The 15,753-nt window shown below is 42.4% G+C and overlaps 1 protein-coding gene across 8 annotated transcripts in view; it reads right to left on the minus strand.

Moving 5' to 3' along the window:
* Window positions 1-15,753, minus strand: part of Ifnar2 (interferon alpha and beta receptor subunit 2) — a 46,966-nt gene that overhangs the window by 16,586 nt on the left and 14,627 nt on the right. For 6 of the 8 annotated variants that reach the window (XM_074072778.1, XM_020184881.2, XM_020184879.2 and 3 more), the window contains exons 1-3: window positions 12,786-13,068; window positions 2,091-2,185; window positions 1,020-1,055 (exon numbers count right to left, since the gene is read on the minus strand). In XM_074072778.1, the coding sequence (XP_073928879.1) occupies window positions 1,020-1,055; window positions 2,091-2,148 (94 nt within the window). In that variant the 5' untranslated portion in view covers window positions 2,149-2,185; window positions 12,786-13,068. Of the gene's footprint in view, window positions 1-1,019; window positions 1,056-2,090; window positions 2,186-12,785; window positions 13,069-15,753 lie in introns of those variants that run through there. The other 2 variants (XM_074072774.1, XM_074072776.1) reach the window with 2 other exon arrangements.

The raw sequence follows: 15,753 nt of genomic DNA on the forward strand, positions 1-15,753 counted from the left end.
CCCTGGGTTCTTGGAAACACAGGAAGTCTACTGGACATGGGATATGAACTAATACAGTTAATCACTGAGCAACATATTTTCAGGGCAGGAAAACTTAGGAAACAGGAACTCAATGCTTTGTAAACAGAATTTGGATAACTGGGGTGAGTTATCCATCCACTCTGTAACTCATTGGACCAAAATAATCCAGGTCATTCTGGGCACATGGTCTGCTTCTTGGCTCCCTCTCCACCCCATTCTCTCATCATCTCCCCACTCCCTAGTGAGTAGGGCAGCCCATTTTGGGCTTTCCTCCGAGGGGATCCCCCACTGTACAGAACATGGGGGAGGACAATTTGACCCCCACCTGGCCATTTCTAGGCATTAAACACACAGCAATGCTGAAGTAGGTACTAATACTAATAGGCACATTTTCTAGACTGTGAAATTGAGTTGAGTTATAAAATATTATGCACTGGGGAGTGGCAGTGGTGAATGAAAATAATGTTCCACCTTTTATTGCTAAAATTTTAAAAAGTCATTTAAGTTTTTTGTGGTTAAGACCCAGGCCTTTGTTTGCGGGTTACCACCTCCTCATCCTACTGTTTATCAGAAAGCCAGACACACATGCTGACTTCACAAAGTTTCATAGTCAGATTTTTTATATTTAGGTAAATGTTTTAGTAAAAAATAAAATCTTTTCCCTTATTTGGAACTAATAAGTAGAAGAACATAAATTGAGAAATAATTTCTGGATCATTTTTTTGTTTGTCTCCTCAATCTTCTATTGGTGAGTATATTAAAAGCCTGAATATTCTTTCAAGAGGTTTTAAAATAATTTCTAATGTTCATTTCCTGTAATACAAATATGACAACCAGAGTTAGTTAATTCTAGCTCATTTTACAGATAAAGGATTCCAATAAAATAGGCAACAGGTTTGGAATCAAAAACGAAATTTCCAATATTTTCTATGTCAAAATGGTCAACCCAATACTTTGACCCTTATACAAAATTTAATAATGCCAAACACATCTCTTACCCTCGAAAGGATCATCCAATGTTAGGCTCACGTACACTAGGAGGAAGAAAATTAAGTTAGAGAAGCAACAAAGTTTTCTCTGGCCTCAGCTTAAAATCGGTACTCTAAGTTTGAGACTCTTACACACGTGCATTAGTTAACATTGGGTTGAGATGTTCTTGTGCTAACCAAAATGCTTAAGCAAACAGTTCTTAGCTACTATCGTACCATCAGCATGTGCATCCTGGTGAATCCAAAATCACATCAGTCATTAACATCGAGGGTTGGTTTGGTTGACAGGGTGTGTCTAGACACAATTATATACGTGAAAAAATTCCCAGACTATAAATAAGCAAGTTACTAATTAATACACGTCAAAGGTAAAGACCTTCACTAAAGATGGTGGAGGAAGAAAGGGCATTTGTAATGGGAATTGGTGAGTCTCTTCCCCTTGGGGTAGGTACAGGTAGGTGGTAGCATTGGTTTCCTAGATATAACAATGACTTAAGGGAGAGTGGGGTTCCTGACATTTTTGGAAGGTGGAGACTAAGGATGCTATATGTTATTCATACACATTCTGTACTGAGACCACTGTCCCACTCCTGGATCCCCTACTAATAAATTATGGGGCAGAAGACAGTGTGATACTGATATCGAATCAAAAGGAGAGAAGAGACAAGGTATGATGAAATGCATAAACCAAAGTTTACGAATGAATTTTTAGTCTGGTGGACACTGTAAGACATAAGGGCTTTGGAATCTTTCTGAATGCAAGAGTACAGTGATAAGCACCCCCTGGATTAGACTGAGGGCATAAGAGGAATCCCCCTTTAAATTATGCACAAGGATACTTCCCTACATTATTGTATGTTATATTATTCTTGTCTGTTGGTTTTCCTAAAGCTAACAGTAGACAGAAACCATAGAACTTAAACCATTTGTGGGGGCTTCCTGTCTACTTTCCATGAACACCTGACATGATGTGGGACCTGCAGTCAGGGAGAGATCAGCTTGCTGTTCCACGGTGGGGACCTGCAGGATGATGACAACATAGGTTTGCTCCTAAGAGAGCTGGGATGAAAGAGCACTTACCCAGAAGGCACAAATGAAGCAATCTGATGGCTGAGGCTGCATTGTAGCTCAAAAGCATCTTTGTTAGTTTTTAAGTCCTTTCTTTACTTTCACATCTGAAAGGAAACAAATATTAGGTGATGAAAATTCTGAGATGCCTAATTAAACCGTAAAAATAAAAACAGGGACAATGACAAGACAATCAAAGCCTAGAGAGAATCAGAGCCAAATTCCTGGTTCTAACTTTCTCCTCCCTTGCAGGAGCTGGATCATTTTCTGACACTAATCCCCACCTAGTCAGGGAGGAATTTAAATTTAACTTTTGACACATAATGACCATTTGATTAAAAAAATTTAAACATATAAAAAAGTACACAGTGAAGACTCTTGCTCCCTTTAGAAAACTACTTAATTTATTTTTTGTGAATTCTTCAGATTGTCTTTATACATAAGCAAAACCAAATATATATATTCTTTTTTTGGGACAGGGTCGGTAGCCCAGGCTGGCCTCAATTATCTTCCTGCCTCAGCCTCCTGAGTACTGGGATTTCAGGTGGGTACCACCACACTGGCTAAACATATATTAGACAAGAGATAGCATGTATGGTCCCTGTTCAACTTTGATTTTTTTCCACTTAAAAAATACAGAGCCAGGTGCTGGTGGCTCATGCCTATAATCCTAGCTACTCAGGAAGCAGAAATCAGGAGGATTGCTGCTTGAAGCCAGCCCTGGGCAAATAGTTCAAGAGACTCAATCTCTAAAAATTCATCACCAATAAGGGCTGGTAGAGTGGCCTAAGGTGTAGGCCCTGAGTTCAAACCCCAGTACTGCAAAAATAGTATCTCTACATAGGAGCTCTTTTCACCAAAGAGAATTCTCTTGCTTTTGTTTTTTAAAGCATTGCATAGCACTCTCCTCTTGGACATACTATGATTTATGAAACTGGCCCTATGACAGGCATTTGAATTGTCTCTAGTCTTTTCTGCAAACAATTCTCTTGATACACATCATTTCACCATGTACAAGTCTAAATGCAGGCAAATTTCCAGATGTAGGAATCCTGGGATTGAACCGTTTCCAATGTGTCACCTTCAGTTCATGTGTGGGAAACTTAATCCCCAATGCAGCCATGTTGAGATGGGACCTTCAAGAAGTGATTAGGTCAGGAGAGCACTCATCACAGGAGTAGGTTCATTATGGAGAGTGGGAGCTGTTATAAAAGGAAATTCAGTCCTCTCTTGTTCTCTTGCCATGTGATGATACAGCAAGAAAGACCTGGCCTAGTACAGTCCCTTGATTGTGGATTTCCCAGGCTCCAAAACCACAAGCCAAATAAATTTTTATTCATTACAAATTACCCAGTCTATGGTATTCTGTTATCACAGCACAAAATGGATGAAGACATTAGGTAACAGGCCTATCAGCCAGGGTCACAGCAGTAGATAGCACGTTCAAGTAAGGACATTTTGAGGAAGACTTTAGTCAAGGGGCTACATCTGTGCAAGCCAGATGTAGGTACACAGTAAGCATGCCGATCCTCCTCCAGCTAACCACAGTAGGGGTGTGACCGGCTTGAAGAGGAAAAAAGAAACCAACACAACTTGGGAAGGGGAGATTCCTCTGTGGGGAGATACGACATGAAGCTCCTCCATGCCAAAGGGTCTGTGCAGGGAGGGGGCTAAGGAATAAATATTCCTCACTGTGTCCTTTCCTTCTTTTCCCTGGGGCTCCCCATTGGCCAAACCCAACCAGAGGCCATATGACAAGGGAAATGTGGTTGTGTTCTCAGGGGAAAGGGTGGGGAAGACCAAAGGGTAGGGAAGGTAGAGGATGAATCTGGATGGACAGGCAGAAGTGACCTGACAAGAGGACTATGCATTTGTAACTAATAGAAACTGCCACACTGCCTGCTCTCAGGGCTATATCAATTTATATAACCACATGGAACATGTGAGAATTTTTGATTCTCCCCCAACTTTTCATTAGAGGTACCATCAAGCTCTTGGATTTTTATCAAATTTATAAAACACAAATTGTTTTCATGCTAATATAATTTCTCTTATTCTGAGTGAAATTGTGCATCTTTTCAAACCTTTAAGGGCTATTTTTACTTCCTTTCCTAATACTATTCCTAACTTTGTCCATTTTGGAGGGGAGGGATGGGACTAGGTTTTGAACTCAGAGCTTCAGGCTTGTAAAGCAGTCACTTTACCACTTGAACCACACCTCCAGTCCATTTTGCTCTGGTTATTTTGGAGAGGGGGCTCTCATGAACTATTTGCCCAGGCTGGCCTCCTGATCTCAGCCTCCCAAGTAGGTAGGATTACAGGCATGAGTCAATGGCACCTAGCTATTTTTTTTTTTTTGGCAGTACTGAAGTTTGAACTCAGGGCCTCACACTTGTTAGGTAGGTGCTTTACTATTTGAGCCACTCCATCAGTCCTTTTTTATGCTGTGTATTTTTGAGATAGGGTTTTGTAAACTATCTGTCCAGGTTGGCCTCAAACAGTGATCCTTCACATCTCAGCCTTCAAAGTAGCTAGGATTACAGGAGTGAGCCACTGGCACCCGGCTTTGCCCATTTTTTGTATTGAGCTGTCGTCCTTTTTCACAATGGTTTGCAGAAACTTTTTTTTTAAGTATGAGGGAAACTGGCTTTTCATAATATGAATCACTCTTTCTTTTTCTCCCACCCCCCAGTTTGTCACTTGCTCTTTGCTTGTGCTTTTTTTTTTAACCACTCGAACATTTCTGAGTTTCGTGTTTTCAGTTTTAAAGGTACAATTGGCCCTCTGTATCTGATAGTTCCACATCAGTGGATTCAACCAACTGTGCATCAAAAATATTAGAAAAGGAATTGCATCTATATTTAACATGTATAAACCATTTTTCTTTCTCCATATTCTCCAAACAACACAGTATAGCAACTGTTCACATAGCATTCAAAGGTAATCTAGAGATGACTGAATGTATACAACAGAATGTCAGTTACAAACAAGCACTATGTCATCTTATAAAAGAGAACTGAGCATCTGTGAAATCCGGGATCCACAAGAAATCCTGGAAACGACCCCTGAAGGGACGACTGTATTTTCTTATTCAGCTTCTGTGTTTTGAGTCTTGCAAAGCCTTCCCCACTCCAAGATGATACGGGGATTCTTCAAGAATTTTAAGGAGCTGCAATTGCTCTTGTTCCTTTTCTCTCAGACTTTTCATCCTTATGTCATTCTGTAGTCTCTTGATACTGGGGCAGTTTTGAGCCCCAAGGAAAAATGAAAAGTGATCATGAAACAGCAGACTGAGTTCAAGCTACATGCAACTTAACTTTAAAAGTTCTCTTGAGCACTGGCTCACACCTGTAATCCCAGCTACTTGGGAGGTGAAGATAGGAAGGCCAGCCTGGGCAAAAGCATGAGACCATGCCTGAAAAGCAACAAAAGCAAAAAGAGCTGGGATAGCCTTATGAGTGTGCCATCATCTCCCATCACTATGACAGCAGAGGAGATGCATGGTTATGAAATTCCTCTAGATGCAGGGCACGCCCTCATTGTAGAATGTCACATCTGAGGTGACTCCCTTATACTTGAATATCTGACCTATGCCCTCTGCTCCATGCTTTTTTTCTGATTGTGTGTACATCTTCATCTTAGCTTACTTTAAATTTTGTACGCCTTTATCTTTGTTAGGCATATCTGCAGCAAGACTCAGTCCCTCTAGCAGGCACACACGCACGCGCACACACACACACACACAATTAGAAGTCCTGCTTTCCTCTTTGAGCCAGAACTGATACTCTGCTTTCCAACCAGATGTCTGATAACTAGATTCCTGCTTGTTTATAAAGTCTAATTTTGAGCCTTGGAGTCCTGCCTGAATTGTTAATGGAGCTCTTCAAAACTCTCCCTGATAACAAACAGCTCAGTCTTTCTAAAGCAAGCTCTTGTTGAGAGCTCTAAGCCAAGGCCCATCTCAGTCTCCCACGGCCCTGTAAGTAGAAGGGTCCCATACTTGATTTAATGCTTTCTTTTGGCTATCTTAAAATTCTTAATAATTTTATTTTTCATTGTGTGTTTTGTTAGTGCAGTCTGGTGGGCAGGGGTGCACCTGCTGGGCTAGGAGCCTCAGCTCATATTTGGATCACTTCTCCTTTGTGGTATGATGGGTCTCTGTGCCCTATGACTGCTGCCACCCTTTGGTTGGGTGCCAATTGGGTCACATCAGCAGAGTACACCATCCATTGAAGACCTCCCGGTATGGGTGCTGGGAAGTCAGGGTTGGGTGCTCTGGCCCTGCCAGGGGCTAGAATCAGGTAAACTGGAGGCTGTGCCCTCTCTGGGCTGGCAGTACTTGCAAGCTTCACCAAGGCGGCAGTTGGCTGGAGGTTGTGTCTGGTGGGAGTAAGCCTCTAGGTCACCCAGTCCAGGTACATTCTGCTCACATTCTGAGCAGAAGTTTAAAGACTCTTAAATGTGGCCAGTAGGTTATGACTTGGGATGGTAGGTCCTTGGGAAAGGGAGATAGGAAGCTTGAATTCCCCACAGCACCTCCCCCCACCAGTGGGGATCTGCACTGCTGTTCCCCCAAATTCCCTGTGCCAGAGGAAGCACTCCTTTGGACAGTTTCATAATGAGAGGGACTCTCCCCTCTGAAGCTTCACTAACAAAAAAATCAAAATGGCAGAACGGCCAAAAGAGAGCAAAAGAAGCCTTGGAGATTTTTCTGACGAGGGTAAATTGCCATCTAGACATCATGTCAGTAACTTAATCCACCAGAACAAATAATTTTCTGGAATCTAACAATACCTTGCAAGGTTTGAGCAATACTGGAATGACCAGTTTTTGCTTTTGACCTAGACATACTGATGGACTTATGAAAGTTGTGATGAGCAAACTGCTTTGCCTCAGTTTCCTACTGCTGGCCTTACCTAATCCTGCAGCTTGTTTATCTCTCCCAAAGAATGCTAATTTCCAGATATTCCCTCCTCCTTTTCCTGTTATAAAAGCTTCAGTCCTGCTTAGCCAGGTAGAATATTCACCTAGCTTTTAACTAAACCTATGTTTTCCCAATGTGCAAATCCATTTTGCATGGGTGTGTGTGTGGGGGCTGAGAGGTAGCTGTCTTTGCTTTTATTTTCTTGTTTATGATTTCCTCACTAACACCATCCTGAATCTGCCTTGAGTTTGCTTCATCTGGCTGGGAACCTCCCAGGATGTGTCAAAAAAAAAAAAAATCCTGATTATATAATTTGGTGATTCTATATTTGAATTAAATACACTCTTACTGGCATTTAAATCTGGCTTTGCATAGTATAAAGGAGAACTGTAAAATTCATGCTAATAATTTTATTTACTTAAAATGGCATTAAATAGCAAATTAAAAAATATGACCATTTGAAAGACAGAGACAGAGACAAAAAGGCTTTGTATTTTAGTACTTCTGGTGGTGTTTCTCCCTGCTTTTTAAATGGCTGGGCCCTACATTTTTATTTGCTTTGGTGGACCCTGCAGTTATGCAGCCAGCTGAGTCTTAGCTCACTATTAACTGACAGTGCCCAAGCTTCTTACCACAGAAGCAAAGACAGACATCAGTCAGTTTTCCCTGGAGTTACTGTCCCAAAAACGTACCAAACTCCAGGCAACAATTACCCCCTGCTCGGACTTTTTCCATTGCTGGGTCTCTTACAAGGGTGCTGTCTTGGCCACTGACACTAAGACAAACACAGCCGATTTGCAAGGCCCAACTCAAGGGATTTGACCTGGTAAAGTCATTCTTTTCTGAATTTCAACACAGACAAACAACTAACTGACAGAGTTCCCTGCCTTTGAGCACTGGATAGACAGCCTAACTGTGTCTATTGTTCTTTTCAGCAACCCTGAGGCCTGGTACATCACCAGACAGTCAATGAATGATGAATGAGCTGGATTCAGAAATATTTTACAAACACCATTACATAGCTTTTTCTGGAAATAAAAAAAAAAATACAAAGAAGAATGTAACAATCATCCGATTTCTACCAATCACTAATACTTCAGTATATTTGTTTCTAGTAAATTTTTCAAACTTCTTGTTTTTGTAAAAATCCAACCTGCTTATTTAATTTATTTTGCCAGTACTGGGGTTTGAACACAGGGCCTAACGTATGCTAGTCAGGTACTCTACCACTTGAGCCACTACACCAGCCCTCAACCTGCTTATTTAAATATAATTAAGGCATAAAAGTGACAAACCCAGCATGCAGATATGGTTATCATTAACCCGAGCTAACACAATCCCACGCACACAAGCATGGGTTATATTCAGTGTTTGTGTCTGAATTGAATTCTACTTAAGAAAAAAAAAAACTAGAGCTGAAGGCATGGTTGAAATAGAAATGGCTTTGGTCTGTAAGAAAGAATTACTTTCTACAATAACTCTCTGAGGTTTTAAGATTACGAAAGACATCAGGAAGTTGGAGCATCACATAGTCACAGCGCCTTTTAGTTTTAATCGGTATTTACTGATTCATGCTTTGGAAGAGTACAGTGCTAGCATTCTCATATTTCTTTCCCTTTTCCTCCCCTACTTCCTTACTTTTTTGATTATTTTTTTTGGGGGGGGCGTCTGGATTTACAACATCTACTCTACCCACGATTTCTACAGATTTTTAAAAATTCTACACTTAACTAGAATAAATACTCATCAGTCTTGTTTACCACTTCTCTGCTCTCCAGTTCTTTATCTCTTGAGTTTGCTATTTTCTGGATTTAATTTTCCAGTCTTTTTCCCTGCGCTTCCTAGTTGAACTCTGCCCGTTGACCTTCAGCTTGAAGCACATGTCGGGAGGAAAAAGCACTCCGGTGTTCACATCTCCAGCAGGACTGGGGGTTTGAATGCAGGGCCTCATGCTTGCTGGGCAGGTGCTCTACCACACGAGCCACTCCATCGGCCCTCAGTGGGTGACTTTCTTTCCCTTAGAATGGGTCCCCAGAGAATCAAGAGATTCTGGCGTTTAGTTTACACTGCAAGTCTGAGGCCGCCTTGATTTTGCTTCTCCTTCCTTTACCTTTTCTTTCTGGGTCTCTAAATAGTTCTTTTTCTTTGAATTGAAATCATTTACAGTATCTTGGTGTTAAGAACGTGAAATTTTCCCAGAACATGGCTAGTTCTGTGGGTCTATGGGCCTCTTTTTTGGCAGTACTGGGATTTGAACTCAGGTTTTGTGCTTGCTAGGGAAGCACTCTACCACTTGAGCCATGTCCCCACTTTTATTTGGATTTTCTGTCAGATTTGCTGGTTTCTCTATATTAGGAATTCCAATTATCCTAAATGCTTAAGGTGTTCTGTCTGTCTTCCATATTAGATTCTTTATCACTGATTTAATCTTTGTCTTTTTCATCTGCTTTCACTGGACTTAAATCAAGCATTTGCTCTATTAAAATATTTTTATTTTCAGCAGGCTTTTCCCTATTCCTTCTTCTAATTTCTTCGGTAATTGTGGTTTTATGGTCTTCAATTTATTCCCTTATGTCTACTATCTCTCTTTTCATGTCCATTTAAAATTTTTCTCGTCTTTGAGTTTGCTTTATTGAATTAAAAAGATTTTTTTGGTGATACTATGGTTTGAACTCAGGGCCTTGTACTAGTTGGGCAGGTACCCTACCACGTGAGTCATGTCCTCAGCCCCTAGAATTCAAAATTTTATCAAGTCACCATAGGATGTAAGGAATTTCTTCTGCTCTGATAGAGACCTACATATATGATTTTGTTGAAGTAAGTTCCTTTGCAAGCTGTGTTGTTCTTTCCTTTTCTTCTGCTCTGATAGAGACCTACATATATGATTTTGTTGAAGTAAGTTCCTTTGCAAGCTGTGTTGTTCTTTCCTTTTCTTTTATCCTCACTCCCTCTGCTGTATTTGGATAGCTTTCACTGCCTCCGACTGTGAAATAGTGTGAAGTCTTGATTTTCTTTTTATAACCGATTCTAGTTTGTTCAGGAAAGTGCAGGCAGCTTGTCTAGTCCCTGCCAGAAGGGTTGGTGCTGCCATGGGAGCAAAGACAAGGGAAAGAGAGAGCTCGGTCTTTGTCAGAACACTGGGCCCTGCTTTCTCCTGGAGATTTTGGTAAGTCTCACAGCCATCAGGAGAGGCAGGTGGTGTCAACCATCTGGGCTGTGGGTTGTTCTCCTGGTTCTGGGGCAGGTACTGCCCACTGCACTCCCAGTCAGCTGGGCTAGTTTTCTTACTCCCCTCTGCAGGGCACAAAGAGTCCATTGCTCCTCTGTCAGAAAAGGAAAACAGCCAACCACGTTGAGACCGTGGTTACTTGTTTCTTACTGATTAGGGAGAGTTTTCAAGAGCTTTGTTGACTTGCCAGAATTGTTGCTAGTGGTTAGGGTATTTAAACGTATTTTAAAGAACCTCAGAATTTAAAACAAACAAACAAACAAACAAACAAAAACTAAGCTAAGCTGAAAGATATCCACTTTGTAAGACCTTGGCTTCTAGTTTACTAGGGCACTCATTTTACTCCCCATCCTCAAACCTAGCTTGGTTTATCTTTTGTTCCTCTTTCTCTACCTCTCACCATCCTTAAGTCAGTCAACCTCCTTTGCCAAGTCACTATTTCCTTTATTCTTTCCAGGATTGCATACCACTGATCTCCTTCTTTAAGGAACAAAGAGCTCTTAAGGAGAAGGGCAGTGGTCACTGGATATCCCTTGGATATTGGCACCAGGACCCCTCTCTCTAGGACATCAAAATTTGAGGATGCCCAAGTACCTTATATGAAATGGCACAAACCATCCTCCTGTGTGCTTTAACTCACCTCTAAATTACTTATGACTCCTCACACAATAATTTAACTGTTATACTCTACTCCTTTGGGGATAATGACGAGTAAAAAACTTTGTACATATATGTTCAGTATAGGTGGGTATAGATATACACGGTTCTATCTGCCCATGTGGAACCAGCAGATAAAAAGAGCTAGTTCTGCTCTAGTCAGTAATATTTCATGACTTCCTTTTGACATTTGAACATTTCTGAAGTCAGAATGCTTTGTACAATGGCATGACAGCATTACTGACTGTTTTCTTACTTGATTGTGCACATTAAAAGAGCATCTTACAAACAATACCATTTTTAGTTTGGGTGCTAGTTTTGATAAGATATGAAGTGATAATGAAAGAATATATATGCCACTGTCTCTTCAATAGTTTGAAGGTTCATAAATGTATAGGAAAATTAGTCCAATGTAGCTTTGTGTGTGTGTGTGTGTGTATGTGTGTGCACGTGACAGAGAGAGAGAGACGGAGAGACACAGAGACACAGAGAGAGAGATTGTGTGTTTTTTAGACAGGGTCTCACTATATAGCCCAGGCTGGCCTCAGACTCAGGACCCTCCTGCCTCAGCCTCCTGAGTGCTGAAACTACAGGGATGTACCACCACGCCCTACTGGAATATATACATTAGAATAAAAACTTCACTTATGGGGTGGGGAATACAGCTCAGTGGTAGAATGCTTGCCTAGTATATGTGAGGCTGGGATTAATCCCCAGTACTGAAAAAGAAAATTCATTTCTAAGACAATACCTCTTGGGTTATCTATAACTTTCTAGATTGTTTCGCTTTGTTTTTCTTTGGACAAGTCACCTCGCTGCCTTCTGTCAAATAACCTGAACCAAACCTCAACTTCTCTTTTTTTCTCATTTCTGGTGGTGCTGGAGGTCCAACCCACGGCCTCAATCCAGCATGCCAGGCAAGCACTCTACGACTGGGCTGCATTCCCACCTTTCTTTTAACTTTTAAATAAATTCAAAGCAAAGCTTAGAGGAAAGACAGGTACAAGTGACCACGCAGGGTTCTTTTGATGACTTTAAAGTTGAAAAACAACTTTTAGCTGTAGAAGCTAAAAGTTCAAGCTACTTCCTCAGACTAACAGATCAAACCTTATCCACCAGCCCAAACTGTAAGCTCATTTATTTTTTTTACTAGGTTTTTTTCCGGACAACAGATTTTTGCCAGGCTTCTGCTACTCCCTTCCCCCTTAAGCTTGAACAGATTTGCAAAGCAAGGGACAGGGGACAGCCAGTAGAACAAAGCCCCTAATTAAAGGTATGGAGGGTGGGGGAGGGGGGGACGCTGGCGCCAGTCGTCCACGAGGACGGGAGCCTAGGCGCACTCAGGCTGTCAATGTCTAAAACCTCTTGCCAAGCAAAACAAGGGCATTAAACACACATTTAAACACAAAAGGAGGTGGGGTCTCCAGTTATGTCAATAAAGCCATCGCGAGCCAACTCGCTACCGCATCTATCGGACTGGTTTGCTCTGAGTAGAAACGCAAGCTACCTATCGCCCCCAGTAGTCGAGACCCAAGCCTTGACCCCGAGTGACCCAGTTTGACAAAGCGAGGTGGATCGCGAAGAACGATTCACTTTGTCAATCAAATGGCAAGTGCCCAGTTGTCCCAAGAACCCTCGGTGAAGGGGTGAGGGGGGATCGCGGGGCTAGGCACGACGAGTGGAGGGCGCTGGGGCAGCGAGTCGCTACGTGGGGCCACCATGGACGACCCGGGGACTGCGAGGTCCCCAGAACCCGGAGGGAGGGCGGGAGGAGGCGGCGCCCCGGAGTGGAGGAGAAACTGGAGGGGGATTCCGGGAACTGGCAGCAGGGAGGCGGCCTTTGCCCGAGTCAGCGGCGCTGGCGGCCCCCACCCACGTCCCCGCCACCCTGGCTCACCTTGTCACTTTGGTCGCGCGGCTCGGCGCAGCGACGCTTCTTCCCCCGGGCGGTGAGAGCCTGCGGTCTGATGTGCGCGGCGGGCGGCCCCTCCCGCAGTGGCGGCTGGCGACCCGGGCGGGCGTTGGGACAAAAGCGGGCCGGATGCCAGGTGGCGGCCTTCGGGTGTGGGAGAATCCCCGATTTTTCCTCGGGGATTCCTCGCGGCCCAGAGCGAAAACCTCGCAGGCCGGGAGCGCGCGCACAGCGCCGGCCTCCCCGCGGCGCGCCGAGAATGCGGCGAGGAGAGGCCGGGGGCGGGGCCGGGGCGGGGCCAGGCCGGGCGGGGGCGGGGCCGGGGCGGAGCTTAAAGTACAGTGCCCAAACCGATTTTGGGCTGTTTTGTTTCCTGCAGCATCCTCAAGGGCTAGAGAGCAATGTCTGGTCTTAGAGACCCTTGATAAAAATGTGTTGACTGAATGAAAGAGTGAGTGGGTTCTCTCCTGTTTTACTCGCTTTGCAAACCTCTTTGATCACGATTCTCCAATCAATAAAAAAGATAAAAAATACCTACCGTTAAGTTGTAAAGACTTGTCATAGTTTGGGACTCAAGCGGCCTTTATAAATGTTTAACTATCATTACAGCCTCTCTGCTTCTCCGTGAGTCTTTCCTTCATACTCCGGCCTCCCCAGGCCCCACTGATCAAGGTAAGCAGTAAAAGCGAAAGACAGAATCCTTCATTAGTTTGCTTACCTATTATTTATACGCTGTGAATTTCCAAAAATAGAATAGGAGGTGGCTTTCAGAAAAGTGAATGAATGTTCTAAGCATTAAAGCTACTAAAATGGAAGTGTTAAAGTCTTTCTGAAGAAGAGGGGGAATGCACTAGACACTTTGACTATTCTGATTGTTCAGCTTTCAGGGCCTCTGAGAAGGAGGAGGATGGTGCATACATTTTGTAGATGGAAAAAAGAACATGTTAATCCATGAGATCTAACATTTGCTGATCCCCCTTTGTAGGCTAGGCACAGGGGTGATCATAAAAAAGATGTCACAGCCCCTGTCTCTCCTGTTACCCTTGGCAGAACTCCCACCAGTCCCATGAGATCAGAAGGGAACTCATTTGGGATCCTTGATCCTTACAAAAGACATTCAACATTGAAAATGTTATCAGCCACAGTTTCAGAGACGTTGCAGAAATATAGCCTCTGAAAGTAGGGAAAAGTCCATACAAAACTTTGTGTATTACATTGCACCCTTTAATATATATTTATATATATTAAAATAGAAATATATCAAAATGTTAGCTACGATTAACTGCAGATTGGGCAAACAGATCAAGGAAACAGAACAGGGAGCCCAGAGAAAGAGCCGTGGATATAGTTGACTGATTTTTGACAAAGAAGCAGGTAATTCAATGAAGAAGGGACAGTCTTCACAACAAATGGTGCTGGAGCAAGTGCACTATTGTTTGGAACTTAAGTCACACCATGTGCTAAATGCTTGGTCCTTAGCTTGGCATAAGTGGAAGGCCATGGCACCTCTAAGAGGCGGGGCCTGGTGGGAAATCTTCCAATCATTGAGGGCTTGCCCTTACAGGGAATGGTGGGACCCCAGTCTCTTCCTCTCCTCTCTCATTTCCTCACCATGAGATGAGCTTTTGCTCCTCCACATCCCTTCCTTGGTGTGCTGCCTTGCCATGGGCCCAAAAGCAAGAGACACTTGATCATGGACTGAGACCTCTAGCCAAAGTAAACCTTTTCTCTTGTTAAGTTGATTACCTCAGGCATTTATCACAGTAACGGAAAGCTGACTAACAGAAACCAGATAAGCAAAAAGATGAATCTAGGCAGAGTTTACGCTTTTCACAAACTCTAACTCCAGATAGCTCACAGATCTCAATGTAAAAGTACAGAACTTGAGAACTCCTACAAGATAACACTGGAGAAAATCTAGGTGACCTTTTAGATACAACACCAACACCACAATCCTTGATACAAAAAAAAAAAAAAAAGGAAGAAAGATAAATTGGATTTAATTTAAGTTTAAAAATTACCACTCTGTAAAAGACATTGTTAAGATAAGGAAAAGACAAGCTACAGAGTGGGAGAAAATATTTGCAAAGCATGAATCTAATAAAAGATTTGTATCCAGAACATACAAAGAACTCTTAAGGCAACAATAAGAATACAAACAACCCCATTAAAAAGGAAACAAAGAATCTGAACAGAGCTCTTACCAGAAGAGACAGAGAGGTGAGAAGTAAACATATAAAATGACTCTAAACATTGTGTGCCATTAGAGAATTGTAAATTAAATCAAAGGGGTCCCACTACACATCTACTAGAATGGCTAAAATCCAGAAGACTGACAATGCTAAATGCTAGTGAAGCATGGAAGGAGAGCTTTCACCTCTTGCTGGTAGGAAGGCAAAATGATAGACCACTTTGGATGACATTCTGGCAGTTTCTTAGAGAGCTAAAAATTCTTACCTTATGCTCCAGAATCTTCAGACTGCAAAGAATGAAAAACTTATGTTAACACAAAAACCTGCATAGGGACACCTCTAAGCAGTTTTAGTCACAATTTTCCCAAATTGGAAGCAACCAATATTGCCTTCAATAAATGTTAAGAAACTGGCACATCCACACAATGGAATATTATTCTGAAATGAGCTATGAAGCCTCAAAGTGAAAGGAAAAAGGTCAGTCTGAAAAAGCCACGTATTACATGATTCTTATCATATGGCATTCTGGAAAAGACCAAACTATAGACACAGTAAAAAGATCAGTGGTTACCAGGGGTTCACAGTGAAGAGGGTAGAGCTACTAAGGAGCCCAGGCATTGGGAGTGTTAGGATAGTGAAACTATTTTGTAGGATATTATAATGTTGACTAGAGGTTATTATACATTTGTCAAACCCTCGCAGAGTGTATACCACCAATAGTGAACTGTGATGGAAACTATACAGACTTTAGTTCATAATAG

The sequence above is a fragment of the Castor canadensis genome, chromosome 5 (genome assembly GCF_047511655.1).
Source record: "Castor canadensis chromosome 5, mCasCan1.hap1v2, whole genome shotgun sequence".
NCBI classification, from domain to species: Eukaryota; Metazoa; Chordata; class Mammalia; order Rodentia; family Castoridae; genus Castor; species Castor canadensis.